Source organism: Anomaloglossus baeobatrachus, chromosome 2 (assembly GCF_048569485.1).
Source record: "Anomaloglossus baeobatrachus isolate aAnoBae1 chromosome 2, aAnoBae1.hap1, whole genome shotgun sequence".
Lineage (NCBI taxonomy): Eukaryota > Metazoa > Chordata > Amphibia > Anura > Aromobatidae > Anomaloglossus > Anomaloglossus baeobatrachus.
Genome location: NC_134354.1, coordinates 559,108,290 through 559,126,703, shown reverse-complemented (window position 1 = coordinate 559,126,703; position 18,414 = coordinate 559,108,290). Strand labels below are relative to the sequence as shown.

The window sequence follows — 18,414 nt, the reverse complement described above, 5'->3', positions numbered from 1 at the left end:
AAGATCTGAGTCACCCTCAGAGAAATCGATGGGATACATAGCCTCCGAGCCCCCCGTGAGGGCATCCTCCTCATCTTGCGAGTCAGCTCTTGAGACAGAGCCGCGGGATGAGGAGGGGGAGGAAACCCTGCGCCTTCTCTTAGAAGGACGGGGTCTGGGACCAGATGATGAATCCTCTGTGAGCTCCGATGGACGGAGGTCAGAGGATAGCAATCCTCTGTCAAGAGTATTAGGAGGCACCCTGTGAGGAGGGCTGATGCATATTCAAAGTCTTGGACAAAAGTCCCATGGACTCAGCAAATGACTGGGATATGGACCTAGAAAAGGACTCTACCCAGGCCGGGGGTTCAGCCACAGGTGCAGCAGCAGCCTGAGAGACCACTGGGGGTGAGACTCCAGGCTGTGGCACCGCCAAGTTAGAGCAACCATCACAATGTGGATAAGTGCTCGGTTCAGGCAGCAGGAGCTTACATGCAGAGCATACAGAATAAAGCTTTGGAGCCTTGCTCCTTGTGTGAGACATGCTGCTGGAGTGGGGGCTTTGCAGCAGGGCTGTGGAGTCGGTAAGCCAAACCTTCGACTCCGACTCCGACTCCGACTCCTCAAATTCTCTTGCACCGACTCCGACTCCGGCTCCGACTCCGACTCCTACATATATTGCTTATAGTTAGGTGAAAAATTTATTGTAGTACATGAATATGTGTATGTGAACATCAGACATTTAATAATTTTTATGATACAATAATCAAGATATTTGGATAGAACATAAAATATATTTATTGGAATACAACTTTAGAACACAAAAAACTGTAATAAATTGTAAATATGTAATACACTATGTAATATACAGTAGATTACATATATATCTTGTGTGTGTATATACACTGTATATATATATATGTATATACAGTGTATATACACACACAAGATATATATGTAATCTACTGTATATTACATAGTGTATTACATATTTACAATTTATTACAGTTTTTTGTGTTCTAAAGTTGTATTCCAATAAATATATTTTATGTTCTATCCAAATATCTTGATTATTGTATCATAAAAACAATTAAATGTCTGATGTTCACATTGTACTACAATACATTTTTCACTTAAATATAAGCATTATACTAAATGTTATTATTTAGTAAAATATTCAGCACATTCTGCATTGCACTCCTGTCCCCAATTTATTATATATTTTAGGAGTCGGAGTCGGTGCATTTTATACCGACTCCGACTCCACCAAAATGAGCTCCGACTCCGACTCCACGACTCCGACTCCACAGCCCTGCTTTGCAGAGAATGAACCCCAGGGAGAATATACAGAGGTCCACAACCGGAGACCGGCTGTGGCTTACCAGACCGCTGGGCGCGGTGTTGTGTGCCCTCCAGATCCCGAAGCCCGGTCCCCCAATGCACAGCACCTCAGCAGAGATGCAGAGTGCAGGATGTCCCAGCGCAGAGTGAACTCTGCCTGAGAAATGGCCGCCGGAGCGAAGAGAGGGGGCGGGACTAGGGGGCGTTCCTATAGGAGAGCGGGAACTGGAGGGCTATAGAGACCTGCAGGGGAGGAGGGACGCCCCAGCAGTGGGGAGTGTCCCTCCCCTGTGCAGAACGGCTGCCGGGAGGAGCAGTGCCTGTCCCTCTGCATGAGTGACATGCGAGGGCAGGAAAACGAAACCAGGCCTCCGGCGAAGCCGGGGCCTAAATTTAAGCGGCGAGGCCGACGCGCAGGCACCATCGGCGCGGTTCTCGGGCAAAAGCTAGAGAACCCGCCGGAAAAGTCAAAATAATCACATACAGCATACTCTCCCCATACAATAAAGAACCGGGACCCCCAATACATAAACGTCTCAGGTACTTAGCTGCTGGGACGCAGGGCCAGGTCCCTGGGGATGAGTGCTCCGGTCCAACAGAATCCTCAAGGGGCTGTGGATGGAGACCGGTCTCCTGCCAGCCATGGAGACCGTGCTGGCTCCCACTTCAAGCCAGAGCCCAGGAGGGATGGTGAAGGAGCGCGGCATGTAAGGCTCCAGCCTTGGAAATCAACCTTAACAACACCGCCGACACAGTGGGGTGAGAAGGGACATGCCAGGAGTCCAGACGTGGACCCACTTTTCTTCAAACTCTTTCCAAAAATCAAACAAATCAGATGAGAATGCATGTGTGGATGTATGCCTCCTGAACACAAAGCGATAAACTGGCTGGGACTGGCTCACCAGGGGGTGTATAAGCTCAGAGGGAGGAGCTACACTTTTAAGTGTAGTACTGTGTGTCCTCCGGAGACAGAAGCTAAACACCCATGGTCTGGGTCTCCCAAAGGAACGATAAAGAAAATACATTTTGTTAAAAAGTTAGAAGTGTTAAAAGTTTAGTGAGCAATTTCTCTTTCTCTAACAAAATTCCCAAACTTTTTTTTTTTTTTTTTTAAAAAGTAAGGACCATATCACATTTGAAGTGACTTTGAAAGGCCTAGGTGACTAATATATAATATATAAAGTTTATATATATAATATATAAAGCGGAGTGTGAGTGTGAGTGTGTGTGTGTGTGTGTGTGTGTGTGTGTGTGTGTGTGTGTGTGTGTGTGTGTGTGTGTGTGTGTGTGTGTGTGTGTGTGTCTCCGCTAAAATAATCCGCACCGTTGCATTTACAATCACGGAATTTTGCACAGACGCCCCATGTGACTGGGAATGTCAGACTATGCTTTGACAGGAAAAATTAGCCCCGCGCTTTAAAGTTACTCTCCAACAAACCTGCCTCCATTAAAGTCAATGGAGCTGCGAGCTAAAGGTTAATAGCTGCAGTGATTGGTTGCTATAGGAACAAAGAACATTCATAGCATAAGAAGCTTATATGTGAGCTAATAAAATGTTGATGGGGAGAGGGAAACAGAGACCAAAACGCAGAGACTTACAAACGCAGACAAAAACACAGATGTTCTGGTAACAGTGGACGATCATGAAAAATCCCCTTAATCAGGAAAAAAACAAAACCACAAGAGTAGTTGGAAACTGAGCTGACCGCAATCCCCTATCAGGCAACACTATAAGTAGCAATGTGATGTTCCTAACACACCTAAACACTTTTTCACTGCCAGAGAAACTTGATACACCTCAAACATAGAAATGAGGAATCCTAACTTGCCTCAGAGCAGTCCCTAAAGAAATAGCAAGCCCTCAACATGCAACAATGGTGATGTAAGAAAACACAATACAAAGATAGAAAATATAGATCAGCAAAGGTGAGGCCCGACTTACTAGATACAACAGGACAGGACAGGACAGGACAGGACTAATTGCAGCAGCAAAACATCCTGCAAAAAAAATACCAATCTCCTGATAAAAAATACTGAGACCACACAGACTCTCCCCCACTATATCAGGTACTCTTGTGCTAGACACTTTAAACACACCTGCAGATATAATGGGAAGAAACAAAATCACAGAACAAATAATATTCTAAAGTGCAAATAATCCAAACATGAACAGAGAGCAAGCTCCCTTTCTTGTTGGAAGAACTGCCCTGCTCACAAAAGCAGAAAGACAGATCCTCACATACAAGAAACCAAACACAGAACCAAATGGAATATGCAGAAACACTCAAGTGCAAATCCAGCAATTAAGCACAGAAAAAGTAAATGTATCTGGAGTAGATTCAAGCACTAAATAAATGGGAAAAAAAAACTGAAGGAAAATCTCCCAGCCATCTTCAGAAGCAGGCAGGAACATTTATCACCGGCCACCGCCAGGCACAAAATGCTCTCCCACATAACCTAGGCTGATCTACAATAGGATTTCATGGATTCTCAATTAATTCCATAACCTGTCTGAATCACAGATTCAAACTTAGCTTCATTACCATTCCTGGCCACCAGAGGGAGCTCCACACCAGCACCCACTCGGATGACATTCACGACAGACAGGCAGAGACAGACACAAAAAGAGAAAGAGACAGAAAGTCAGACAGAAAGAGACATAGACAGACAGACACAGAGAGACTGGGAGAGAGACAGAGAGACAGTTATCCCGGGCAATGCCCGGGAACTACAGCTTGTCCATTATACAGGTGAAACACCTGATTAATCCATTCTTTCCACGAGGCAGCAGAGTTACTCCAGACTCCTCTTGGCCTCTGCTCACCGGTGTCCTTTTCAAAAGATGCACAAAACTGTTATTGTTTTGCTTTTTACACCATTCACGGTGTTGTAAAAGTAATAAGACCGCTTTATTCTTTTGGTCAGTACGATTACAGCGATTCCAAACTTATGCTTGTTTTTTTTATGTTTTGCCAATTTAAAAAACAATTTTCTAGGAAAAAGAATTGTTTTTGCATTGCTGTATTCTAAGCTAAAACTTTTTTATTTCTCTGCCGACTGAGCTGTTTAGTTTTTTTTTTTTCTTCTTTGTGGGACGAGGTTTTTAGCCATACCACTTTTTTATTATTAATTTACATGCAACTTTTTGATTGTGTTTTATTCCATTTCTTTTGGCAGTATAAGAACATACTTTTTATTTTTTTTTTTTTTTTTTTAAGCGTTACATTTTCATAAATTGGATTGTTTCAGAAGTAGCGATACCAAATGTGTGCTTTGTTTATTTTTCACATAAAACATACATATTATTTGTTTGGTTTAATTATTTTGCTTTATTTTGTGATTAAATAAATATATTTACAACTTTTTTTTTTTTATTTAGTACCGCTCTGGGACATTAAAGGTTTATTACACCAATCGCTGATATACTGTATTGCAATGCACCAGGCCCCCGTGATCATATCAAAGGGGTCCCGATTGTATGGGAGGGGGAATGAATTCCCTCTCGCAGCTCCTAAATGCTGCAATCGCTATTAATTGCAGCATTTATGGGGTTAAAAAGTTAGGGGTGGTTGTGAGAGCTGGGTCTCAGCTGTCAGCTAAGCTGATCTCCTGGCAGCGATTTAGTGGGCACAGCTCCTGTGCCCGTGGAATTGCCATTATGTGCCCTGTACGTCATCAGTTGGGAACCCCTTGGAGATCATAATGCACAAGATATGTCATATGTTATGAAGATGTTAAAGGGAACCTCTCATCACTTTTTTTGGCTATAAGCTGTGGCCACCACCACAGGGCTCTTATATACAACATTCTAACATGCTGTACATAAGAGCCCAGGCCGCTAAGACTACATAAAAAAAACACTTTATAAAATACTTACCCAACGGTCGCGCTGCGGTGGAATTGGGTCACGGAGGAGTCTCCGTTGTCCAGTGCCGGCGCTGCCTCTATTGGCCATCTTCGTCCTCATTCTTCTGAAGCCTGTGTGCATGACGCGTCTACGTCATACACACTCGCCAGTCCTGCGCAGGCGCACTACAATACTTTGATCTGCCCTACTCAGGGCAGATCAAAGTGCGCCTGCTCAGGACCTGAATGCCGGCGAGTGTGGATGATGTCGGACACGTCATGCACCGCAGCTTCAGAAGAAAAAGGAAGAAGATGGCCGAAAGAGGCGGCGCCGGACAACGGAGACGCCTCCGTGACCCAATTCCACCGCAGCGCGACCGCTAGGCAAGTATAAAGTGTTTATGTAGTCACAGTGGCCTGGGCTCTTATATACAGCATGTTAGAATGCTGTAAATAAGAGCTCTGTGGTGGTGGCCGCAGCTTATAGCCAAAAAAAGTGGTGACAGGTTCCCTTTAAGCAATTACCAGATATTCTCATTAGCATTAGGTTTTATAAAGTTTCCAAGCCAAGGATACAAGACTTTTGTTCACCAAGCCACTTAGCTAATCACTTTTGCCTTGTGACATTGTGCTCCATCAGGCTGGAAAATACATTGCTCATCATTAAACTGCCCCCTGGATCATTGGGAGACGTTGCTCTTGAAGAATGTTTAAATACCATTCTTTATTCATGGTAGAGTTTTTAAGCCAATCTGCGAGTGAGCCCACAACCTTTCATGAAAAGCAACCAAGCAAATGATTGGTCTTTGATACTTTACTGTTGGCATGACACAGGACTTCTGGAAGTTTTAATCTTTTCTTCTCCTGACAATCATTCTTCTAAATCAGGGGTGGGAAACCTCCGGCCCGTGGGCCGTTTGCGGCCAGTGATTACTTTTTATGCGGTCCGCGGGCACATTCTCGGGAACCGCAGTGCTCCAGCGGCAGCTGTGCTTTTGCCGGCCGCTGGCCCTTTAAATCCTAGTGCATGATGGAAGGAAGCGCACGCCCTCTGGGTAGATGCTAGAATGTATGGGCTTCTTCCAGATACTGATTAAAGCTTACCTCATGGGCTGGGTAAGCAGTGCGCTGGGCTCCCGTCACAGAAGGGGTGCAGCAAATTTACTGGCCTCCCTGCTGTAATGCCTCCCGGATCTTAGCTGTGTGACTCCTCCTCCTCCACAGTGAGTCTGCAACCCATCTCTGCCCCCCCTCCAATGCTGTGTATGCCTAGTGCTATGTACCCCCTAGTACTGTGTGTACCCCCTCAGTGCAGTATAAACTGTGCTGCCACCTAGTGCTCTCCGTGCCACCGCCAGTGGTGTCCATGCCCCAGCATCTCCTGTGATGTATACGACCCTCCTGTAATGTATAAAATCAACAGCCCCTGCAGGGATGTATATGCCCCAGCCCCTCCAGGGATGTATATGCCCCAGCGTCTCCTGTGTTGTGGTTCCACAGCCAAATCCTCTGGAGGAGATAGTCCTGACACTTGCTGAACTTTCTTGGATGTCCTGAAGCCCCTTCTCAGAAATGTAATGTTATGGGGGTGCTGTATGATAGAATATAGATGGTAAATAATCAGACAGCCAGGGTCCACCGTGCGGTGATATTAGACCGCTGCCAACAATAAACGGAATTAAGGTAGTCTCCGTTAAATCACGGAGATACGTAAATTAGAATATATGCAAATTAAAGTAGAATGCCATTAAACTTATACAAATTGTCTCTCCAGTAAAGGAGACAAACTCTAGCACAGCGCCACCTATTGGAAGTAGCTATCCTAAAAGTCACAAGTGGATTTTCAACAATCCTTTGCAATATGACTCAGGATATATAAGCCAGATCAGAATCCCAATTTGCAGACACGGTGTTTCGGGGTGCTTGCCCCTCGTCAGTGCAAAGTATGGGGGTGTCTGATCTGGCTCATGAGAAAGCTATGTGGGGACCACGGGGGAACACTATTCTCCTTAAGGAGACTTTGCAAGCCAGTAGCGACTACAGGACATAAGGGTATAAAAGGAAGTGAACCTCTGTTACGTCACAGAGGACACCTATGTATAATAGGATAAGGACTCTGCTAACATTCATGGAGTCATAACAATAAAGCCTCTGTTGCCTCACAAAAGGTAAATAGTATAAGTATTGAGTACGATGTGTGAAGTGCACACACACACACACACACACACACACACACACACACACACACTATAAAGATGGATAACAGCAGCACTAGCCGTACTAGCTGTTATCCAGGCTCAGTGTTAACCACACTGACCTGCGTGTACCAGGTGCTAACCGCACAGTAAGAAGCGTACCATGTGATACCTGCACTTGCCTGACAGCTTGGGTGTAACCCACAGCTAAATCCTACTCTCAGAAGAATGTGCCTAACCGGCTAATGCAAAGCAAAGGGAGTTGATAGCTGCTGAAGCGGCAAGTATAGAATCGCTATTGTATGGGTAGCGAATCACTATGGTAGTATAGCAGGAGAGCACATACATGGGCGGCTACCACATGCATGCACAAGAACGACTGAGCGCTGAGCGGAGTGCTCTAGGGTCTCTTATTAACTAAGAACCACCCACAAGATGGTGGCGTCCAGGGCAAGACCGAACCTGAACCAATAGCATTAGTGAACGTCAGAACTGACGTCACTACAGCCAATCACATCAGAGGTGACGTCACCAGCGGCCAATCAGGTAATGCCGCGTCACATGCCGAGAATCACGTGATCACCGCGTCATCGGTGACGTCACCTGCTACGTATGGACGGATGCCACGTGACAGACCTGCGCAGAACAAATTAACCCACACTTAGTGCAAAAATGCATTATTTACCTTAACGCATGCGCAGTTGTCCTGTTCTTTGGACTTGGTCCTAGAACCACACAGAATTCAGCCCAGAAACGGAGAAGCAGACCGACAAGTGGAATGCCGTGATAGGGAAGCAGATAGAGAGGAATACGACCGAAGCAACGCAGGATCTTGGCCCGTAACATTTAACCTCTCCATTTGAGGTTCTTGATTCAAATAATTGACTTAGGGGCAATCTTAAAAAGTCAGCAATGTCCTTGCCAGTAAAGCCTATTTGATGCAAAGCAATGATGACCTTACATGTTTCCTTGGAGATAAACATGGCTAACAGAAAAAGCCAGTCTACTCTTATTTTAACTAGTAGAGTAATATCAGAAGCCTTGCCTTCATTAACACTTTCTACTGAGATAACAAACTATTCTCTGAATAGATGAGATCATGTTATGGCAGGGCTGATATTTCGTGGAATTTTTTTTGTGATTAACTTTATTGTCCCAGCAAGGAATAACTTTGCATTTAATATTGGATTGTTATGAAGAGATAGATTAATTGCAAAACAAATGCAAATTGGTACTATACAAACTGAAGCAGAAAACTATGAAAACTAAAATTTGGGCCAGTCTCAAAAACACGACTGTAGTAAAAGCTTAACAGGTTAACAGGACTGTCATGCTTTATACTCAAGATGGCAATAGACCGCCCATTTTGCAAATTGTACCCTTTAATGTACTCACCCAGCTGATTCTGAATATCAGAAAACTGGTAATATTCCACATATTTATTCTGAGAAAAGAAATTCTTGTAGACATGCCGAGCCCCAAATAGCCAGATATCGCTATCATCTGTGATAGTGCCTGAGGTTTGGTCAGTCAGGTCCAGAATAGCACATTGAGCCTCTGCTTCCATAGGGGCGACAACATAAGGAATACCAAACAGACGCAATAACTCCTATAGAGTGGAAGATACAACAGAGGATTACTTTGTACATTTATAATTATTCAGAACTGGCTTACCTGGGCTGAAACGTTTTGCATGTGCAAATTAATGTACCATGATCACATAGTAAGTGAGCATTTTTATTTTTCACTGGAACTAAAAAAAAAACCTGACAGCTTTATCAACTGTGCAGCATTACAGGGACTGGTCCAAATGCCATATTACAGGATGAGTAAATGACCAAAAGTAGTAGTTACATTTTTGCTGTAGGGTATACAAAAAGTACATTATTTACAATATATAACTTATTCGAATACCATTTTGATTTGTAGATGGCACAATGACCGCTCAAAAGTAAAATATATACAAGTCAGGGTAGAATGTGTATAAAAGAAATTCTTGCAGAAATTAGTAGCTGTAAATTCCCAGTGAAGCAATCAGAGGAAAAATCTAGCTCGTAATCCCAAAAAAATATAGCATTGTATAGCATCGCAGAAGGAACTAACCTGGCTTTCCAGGTACATCTGTCCCGTCACAGATGCAGCAACACGTTCCTGCTGCTGTCTCTGCGCCTGGAGGGAGGTTTGCTGGACAAATAGATTGCTCTCCAAGGACTCTAGCTCCTCCTGAAAGAAAATACAAGAGTTTAACAAGCATAGAAATAGAACACCCAGCTCCTGGTAGATGAATAAAGATATTAGATAGATTTATATGGAAATATAATTTTTTAGATCTATATACATTTTAAAAAGGAGTCTAACAGTTTACAAAAATGGCAGAAAAATCTGTTAAAAACCCCTGACCCATCTGGTATACCCGATGCCGGGCCAGTATCAATGGCACAGTGATTGCCTACAATATTTGCTTACAAGCAAGCACGTGTACAATCACTGGCCAGGAAGTACAGCACATGACCATGGTTTGTGTACATGCCAACAGCAATAATGTGCCAAAGACTGGCAGATAAATACCAGACCAAGGACGCCGGGGGAATAATCAGTAATATTTTAATAAAGTTTCCTATTTGGAACATAGAGATCTAACGAGCTATAGATATGGTATACTGTATATAATTTCCCTTGTTTACTAGTTTCATTTTGTCTCCAAGTTATATTTGAAAATTAAATTACCAGAGTCTTAATATTTACTTAAAAAGACAATGTTGATCACAAACGAGACAGAGAAGCGAATATGTTAGTATGACAGGGAGGCTAGACTTCACCTACAAGGGATGATGAAAGCAGTCAATATCATTACCATACTTATGTCCAGCCATTCATTGGATTCTCCTTCTTCCGGCTCCTCATTCTCCTGCAGGGCCGTGCCCTGGTCATCTGCCTGACCTTCTCTGAAGGAGGTTTCTAACCGTGAAGTAGAGGTAGACGCTTCCTCAGTGAAATCATTGGTTTCTTCTTTTTCTGTATCCAGAGATTCAGTGGCTTTTACGAATGGTGAATTACTGTCATGCAAGTCACCTTCTACTTCAATGAAGCTACCTACAAAAAAGAAGACCATCTCACAATACAAGTATAAAAGAAGATATAAAATGTACACACAGAGGCACCTCTAAACTTGATGCTTTTGATGAAAGAGATTGTACCATACACAACATATATCATTATCCACAAGGTAGGTGATAACTCGATGGTCTGACTTCCAGTGATCATCTAATAGATCTGAGACTGATCATGAGAACTGGAGCCTTACTATTGCTCCATTCACATAGGGCCCACCGTTCAAGAGATCAATGAGGGTCCCACTGGACAACTCTCAAGAGATCAACCCTCATAGAAGATTCGGAGCAGGAAAAGACTGCCAATTGTAGAAATGTCATGCTGAGACTGCTAGCCACAAAGACTGAATATTGTCAGATTGAAAGAGTACTCAAACATCTATTAAGGATGTGCATATTTATACAATCACATTATGTTAGTTCTTTAGTTTTTCTTTTCCACCAGAAAATATTTCAGTTATTGCTCACTTGAATTGTTAAATTATTAGCACCCGCTGTTCATGTACGGTTCAAGTCGGAAGTGGGCTCAAAGGCTTAACCCGCCCCATACCTGGTAAGTAGGGACTGTGTTTCACAGCCAGGAACTGCCTTTAACAGTCATGGCTAGAAGCAATCTGTGCACACAACGTTTAACCTGTTAAAAATACTGCTGTCAACTTCTGACAGTACTCTAAAGGCCACTTTACACACAGATAAATAAGCAGCAGTTGCAGTGAAATTGTGGACAATCAGTGCCAGGTTTGTGGCTGTGTACAAATGGAACAATATGTCCATGATTTCACTGCAACCACAGATCTGCCAAATATTTATCTGTGTGTAAAGTGGCCTTTAGGGTGTAGGCCAACAATCCGGATGAGGGAGCGCTCTGGATGTGGTGTACTATTTCTTCCTGTGACACAAGCGTTCTAGGCACGATCATGATTACTGATGCAACGTAATTTTGATGTGTTCTCCTGACGACAACAATTGAGTCTCCACAAGAATAAATTGACATGCTGCGGCTTGGAAAGCCGAGCCGCATGTCAGTTTACGGAGCATCTAAAAGTTGCACAGTGGGCATGGGATTTCTGTGAATTCCATCCACTGATCTTGTATTGTACAATGCAGTGTTTTGAATGGAGAGATCAACATGTTGATTCCAAAACGATGACAATCCTGATTGTGGGATCATACCCTAAAGAGTGTGCTGGCAGCATTATGTACGCTCCCATAGGCCACTCCACGATGATAATGGGTTGCAATTGCTATCAGGAATCTGTTGACAATCCCCATGCTTCTTATCATCCCAGGAAAGATCTTTGAACAATTTGTTAAACAGCATGTGTGCAAATACCAGGATGAGAATGAAGTGATTAACCAGAGCCAGCATGGGTTTGTTTCTAATAAGTCATGTCAGAGTAACAATTTCGTTCCATAACAGACTCACCAACTGTATCAGGGAAATGCAGTAGATATAGAATATCTTGACTTCAGCAAAGCATTTGATTAAGTATCTCATACAATCCATATTGAAAAAAAATGACCAAGTATGGAATGGATAAAGCAACAGTTAGGTGGATGCATAACTAGCTTCGTGATCGGACCCAAAAGAGTGGTCATAAATGGCTGTATATTGAGTTGGAAGAATGTCTCAAGTGGTGTACCACAGGGCTCTATCCTGTGCCTTGTGTTAAAAATCTATATCAAAGATTAAGATGCAGGAATCAAGGGTAAACTGATTAAATCTGCTGATGACACAAAGCTAGGAGGATTAACTAATACTAGATAAAAGAGAATTCCAAAAAAAATCTAAACAAACAGTGGGCAGTAACAACAGAATGGTTTTTAACAGGGAGAAATGCAAAGTCCTACATCTGGGCAAGAAAAATGAAGAAATAAAAACAAAAAAAAAAAAAACAACAAAACATACAGAATGGGAGAAGAAGGGAATTTTGTTTACTTACCGTAAATTCCTTTTCTTCTAGCTCCAATTGGGAGACCCAGACAATTGGGTGTATAGCTATGCCTCCGGAGGCCACACAAAGTATTACACTAAAAGTGTAAAGCCCCTCCCCTTCTGCCTATACACCCACCGTGCTCACGGGCTCCTCAGTTTTGGTGCAAAAGCAAGAAGGAGGAAAAAATTATAATTGGTTTAAAGTAAATTCAAGCCGAAGGAATATCGGAGAACTGAAACCATTCAACATGAACAACATGTGTACACAAAAAACAAGGGCGGGTGCTGGGTCTCCCAATTGGAGCTAGAAGAAAAGGAATTTACGGTAAGTAAACAAAATTCCCTTCTTTGTCGCTCCATTGGGAGACCCAGACAATTGGGACGTCCAAAAGCAGTCCCTGGGTGGGTAAATAATACCTCATAATAGAGCCGCAACCGGCTCCGTCCTACAGGTGGGCAACCGCCGCCTGAAGGACTCGCCTACCTAGGCTGGCATCTGCCGAAGCATAGGTATGCACCTGATAGTGTTTTGTGAAAGTGTGCAGGCTCGACCAGGTAGCTGCCTGACACACCTGCTGAGCCGTAGCCTGGTGCCGCAAAGCCCAGGACGCTCCCACGGCCCTGGTAGAATGGGCCTTCAGCCCTGAGGGAACCGGAAGCCCGGAGGAACCATAAGCCTCGAGAATTGGTTCCTTGATCCACCGAGCCAGGGTTGATTTGGAAGCTTGTGTCCCTTTACGCTGGCCAGCGACAAGGACAAAGAGTGCATCCGAGCGGCGCAGGGGCGCCGTACGAGAAATGTAGAATCTGAGTGCTCTCACCAGATCTAACAAGTGCAAATCCTTTTCACATTGGTGAACTGGATGAGGACAAAAAGAGGGTAAGGAGATATCCTGATTGAGATGAAAGAGGGATACCACCTTAGGGAGAAAGTCCGGAACCGGACGCAGAACCTCCTTGTCCTGGTGAAACACCAGGAAGGGGGCTTTGCATGACCGCGCTGCTAGCTCAGACACTCTCCGAAGCGAAGTGACTGCTACTAGGAAAACCACCTTCTGCGAAAGGCGTGAGAGAGAAATATCCCTCATTGGCTCGAACGGTGGTTTCTGAAGAACCATCAGTACCCTGTTCAGATCCCAGGGTTCTAACGGCCGCTTGTAAGGAGGGACGATGTGACAAACCCCCTGCAGGAACGTGCGTACCTGTGGAAGTCTGGCTAGGCGCTTCTGGAAAAACACAGAGAGAGCGCAGAGACTTGTCCCTTAAGGGAGCCTAGTGACAAACCCTTTTCTAATCCGGATTGAAGGAAGGACAGAAAAGTGGGCAAGGTAAACGGCCAGGAAGAAACACCCTGAGCAGAGCACCACGACAGGAATATTTTCCACGTCCTGTGGTAGATCTTGGCGGACGTTGGTTTCCTAGCCTGTCTCATGGTGGCAATGACCTCTTGAGATAATCCTGAAGACGCTAGGATCCAGGACTCAATGGCCACACAGTCAGGTTCAGGGCCGCAGAATTCAGATGGAAAAACGGCCCTTGAGACAGCAAGTCTGGTCGGTCTGGTAGTGCCCACGGTTGGCCGACCGTGAGATGCCACAGATCCGGGTACCACGACCTCCTCGGCCAGTCTGGAGCGACGAGGATGGCGCGGCGGCAGTCGGCCCTGATCTTGCGTAACACTCTGGGCAACAGTGCCAGAGGAGGGAACACATAAGGGAGTTGAAACTGCGACCAATCCTGAACTAAGGCGTCTGCCGCCAGAGCTCTGTGATCTTGAGACCGTGCCATGAACGTCGGGACCTTGTTGTTGTGCCGGGACGCCATTAGGTCGACGTCCGGCATGCCCCAGCGGCGACAGATCTCCTGAAACCCGTCCGGGTGAAGGGACCATTCCCCTGCGTCCATGCCCTGGCGACTGAGAAAGTCTGCTTCCCAGTTTTCTACGCCCGGGATGTGAACTGCGGATATGGTGGAGGCTGTGGCTTCCACCCACAGCAGAATCCGCCGAACTTCCTGGAAGGCTTGCCGACTGCGTGTCCCGCCTTGGTGGTTGATGTATGCCACCGCTGTGGAGTTGTCCGACTGAATTCGGATCTGTTTGCCTTCCAGCCACGGCTGGAACGCCTTTAGGGCAAGATACACTGCCCTTATCTCCAGAACATTGATCTGAAGGGAAGACTCTGTCTGAGTCCAAGTCCCCTGAGCCCTGTGGTGGAGAAAGACCGCTCCCCACCCTGACAGGCTCGCGTCCGTCGTGACCACAGCCCCCTTCGACAGAGAAGTGGGAAGAAGCCACCACTGAAGGGAAGCTTTGGCTGCCCGAGAAAGGGAGACGTTCCTGTCGAGGGACGTCGACTTCCTGTCCCATTTGCGGAGAATGTCCCATTGAAGTGGGCGCAGATGAAACTGCGCAAAAGGAACTGCCTCCATTGCTGCCACCATCTTCCCTAGGAAGTGCATGAGGCGCCTCAGGGGGTGTGACTGACCATGAAGGAGAGACTGCACCCCTGTCTGTAGTGAACGCTGTTTGTTCAGCGGAAGCTTCACTATCGCTGAGAGAGTATGAAACTCCATGCCAAGATATGTCAGTGATTGGGCTGGTGTCAGATTTGACTTTGGAAAATTGATGATCCACCCGAAACTCTGGAGAGTTTCCAGAGCAATGTTCAGGCTGTGTTGGCATGCCCCTTGAGAGGGTGCCTTGACAAGGAGATCGTCTAAGTAAGGGATCACCGAGTGTCCCTGAGAGTGTAGGATTGCAACCACTGTTGCCATGACCTTGGTGAAGACCCGTGGGGCTGTCGCCAGGCCAAAAGGTAGTGCTACGAACTGAAGGTGTTCGTCCCCTATGGCGAAGCGCAGGAAGCGCTGATGCTCTGGCGCAATTGGTACGTGGAGATAAGCATCTTTGATGTCTATTGATGCCAGGAAATCTCCTTGGGACATTGAGGCGATGACGGAGCGGAGCGATTCCATCCGGAACCGCCTGGTTTTCACATGCTTGTTGAGCAGCTTTAGGTCCAGAACGGGACGGAAGGATCCGTCCTTTTTTGGCACCACGAACAAGTTGGAGTAAAAACCGTGACCCCGTTGCTGAAGAGGAACCGGGATCACCACTCCTTCCGCCTTCAGGGTGCCCACCGCCTGCGTAAGAGCCTCGGCTCTGTCGGGGGGTGGAGATGTTCTGAAGAAACGAGTCGGAAGACGAGAGTTGAACTCTATCCTGTAACCGTGAGATAGAATGTCTCTCACCCATCGGTCTTTTACTTGTGGCAGCCAGGCGTCGCAAAAGCGGGAGAGCCTGCCACCGACCGAGGATGCGGTTTGAGGAGGCCGAAAGTCATGAGGAGGCCGCTTTGGGAGCGGTGCCTCCGGCGGTCTTTTTAGGACGTGACTTAGACCGCCATGCATCGGAGTTCCTCTGATCTTTTTGAGGCCTTTTGGACGAGGAAAATTGAGATCTGCCCGCGGTCCGAAAGGACCGAAACCTCGATTGTACTTTCCGTGGTTGAGGTCTGTTTGGTTTGGACTGGGGTAATGATGAATCCTTTCCCTTGGATTGTTTAATGATTTCATCCAATCGCTCACCAAACAAGCGGTCGCCAGCCAATGGCAAGCCGGTTAAGAACTTTTTGGAAGCAGAGTCTGCCTTCCATTCACGTAGCCACATGGCCCTGCGGAGTACCACCGAGTTGGCGGATGCCACCGCCTAACGGCTCGCAGAGTCCAGGATAGCATTAATGGCGTAGGACGCAAACGCCGACGCCTGATTGGTTAAGGACACCACTTGCGGGACAGATGTACGTGTTACTGCATGAATCTGCGCCTGACAAGCTGAGATAGCTTGGAGTGCCCATACGGCAGCGAATGCTGGAGCAAAAGACGCGCCTATAGCTTCATAGATGGATTTCAACCATAGTTCCATCTGTCTGTCAGTGGCATCTTTGAGTGAAGCCCCATCTTCCACTGCAACTATGGATCTAGCCGCCAGTCTGGAGATTGGAGGATCCACCTTAGGACACTGAGTCCAGCCCTTGACAACCTCGGGGGGGAAGGGATAACGTGTGTCCTTAAGGCGCTTGGAAAAACGCTTGTCTGGACAGTCTCGGTTTTTCTGGATTGCGTCTCTGAAGTCAGAGTGATCCAGAAACATATTTAATGTACGCTTTGGAAACCTGAAACGGAATTTCTCCTGAGAAGCAGACTCCTCAATTGGAGGAGCTGGGGGAGAAATATCCAACACCTGATTGATGGTCGCTATAAGGTCATTCACTACTGCGTCACCTTCAGGTGTATCTAGGTTGAGAGCGGCTTCAGGATCAGAATCCTGATCTGATACCTCCGCTTCATCCTCCAGAGAGTCCCCCTGCTGGGACCCTGAACAGTGTGATGAAGTGGAGGGAATTTCCCAGCGACCCCGCTTGGGCGGCCTGGGACTGCAGTCCGTGTCAGAGACCTCACCCTGGGACCTATGGTTTACCCCCGGGGCACTTTGCCGTTCCAATTGAGGGGGACCAGGGGTCAAGGATTGGATAGAGCCCGGGGCCTGAATCACCGGTCTGGACTGCAAACCTTCCAGTATTTTAGCAGACCATTTATCCATAGTCTCAGACAGTTTGTCAGCAAAGGCTGCAAACTTCGTCCCTGTCACCTGGACAGTGGTAGCAGGTGGATCCACCTGGGCCACCTGTAGCAGAGGCTCCAGCTGAGTATGCTACAGGGGCCGAGCATTTCACACAATGGGGGTCAGTGGAACCTGCCGGTAGTACAGCTGTACATGAGGTACAGGTTGCAAAATACGCCTGTGCTGTGGCACCCTTGCTTTTTGCAGATGACATGTTGTCTCCTCTGAGAACAACCAGGAGGGTACATAGCCAAGAATCAACAGAGCGACCGTACAGTGCAATGTATAGCATATTATATATATATATATATATATATATATATACATACACACATACACTTCGGTACTCAGTGGGGCCAGCACCACAGGTGCTGCTTACCGACCGCTCAGAGCGGTTGTGTGGTCACCAAATTCCCTGCCTGGGTCTCCCTGTTGTCTCTCCTCTTCAGCGTCTGAATCGCTGACAGGAATGGCTGCCGGCGTTCTGTGAGGAGGAGGAGACCGTGGGCGTGCCCAAGAAAAGTGCGGGAACCCAGTGCCCCACTGTACTGAGTGAGGAGGGAGGAGGATACTAATGTATGCTCCAGCCCTCCGCTGACGATCCGTGCAGCGTCCCGCCCCTCCCCTGACTGGCAGGCCTGTGGGCGGGAATATACGACACTAGGCCGCAGAAGCCGGGGACTAAAGTTATAAGCGCGGCCGGCAATAAGCGCGGCCGCGCGTAGTCCCCCGGCGCACTAACACCTCCAGCAGTGCTGGAAAGTGTCTGGCACAAGCGCCCCATGTCCGGCGCACTAACACACCCAGCCGAGCTGGAAAGTGTCTGGCCCAAGCGCTCCATGTCTGGCGCACTAACACACCCAGCAGTGCTGGAAAGTGTCTGGCACAAGCGCTCCATGTCCGGCGCACTAACACACCCAGCAGAGCTGGAAAGTGTCTGGCACAAGCGCTCCATGCGCGGTCCCCACGGGGACACAGAGTACCTCATAGTAGCAGGGCCTTGTCCCTGACGATACCCAGCTCCTATCCAGCAGATTCCCAGGGCTGCGGAGGGAGCACGGTCCCAGTGCCTGGAGACCGTTCGGATCCCACTTCGCCCAGAGCCCATTAAGGGATGGGGAAGGAAAACAGCATGTGGCTCCTGCCTGTGTACCCGCAATGGGTACCTCAACCTTAACAACACCGCCGACAAAGTGGGGTGAGAAGGGAGCATGCTGGGGGCCCTGTTATGGGCCCTCTTTTCTTCCATCCGACCTAGTCAGCAGCTGCTGCTGACCAAGCTGTGGAGCTATGCGTGGATGTCTGCCTCCTTCGCACAAAGCATAAAAACTGAGGAGCCCGTGAGCACGGGGGGTGTATAGGCAGAAGGGGAGGGGCTTTACA

General features: G+C 46.8%; 1 protein-coding gene across 1 annotated transcript in view; it reads right to left on the bottom strand.

Annotated features, from left to right (window-relative positions):
* ERCC5 (ERCC excision repair 5, endonuclease) overlaps positions 1-18,414 on the bottom strand; it is a 123,130-nt gene that overhangs the window by 17,081 nt on the left and 87,635 nt on the right. The window contains exons 10-12 of the mRNA XM_075336688.1: positions 10,216-10,454; positions 9,465-9,584; positions 8,757-8,970 (exon numbers count right to left, since the gene is read on the bottom strand). Coding sequence (XP_075192803.1) covers positions 8,757-8,970; positions 9,465-9,584; positions 10,216-10,454 — 573 coding nt within the window. The remainder of the gene's footprint in view (positions 1-8,756; positions 8,971-9,464; positions 9,585-10,215; positions 10,455-18,414) is intronic.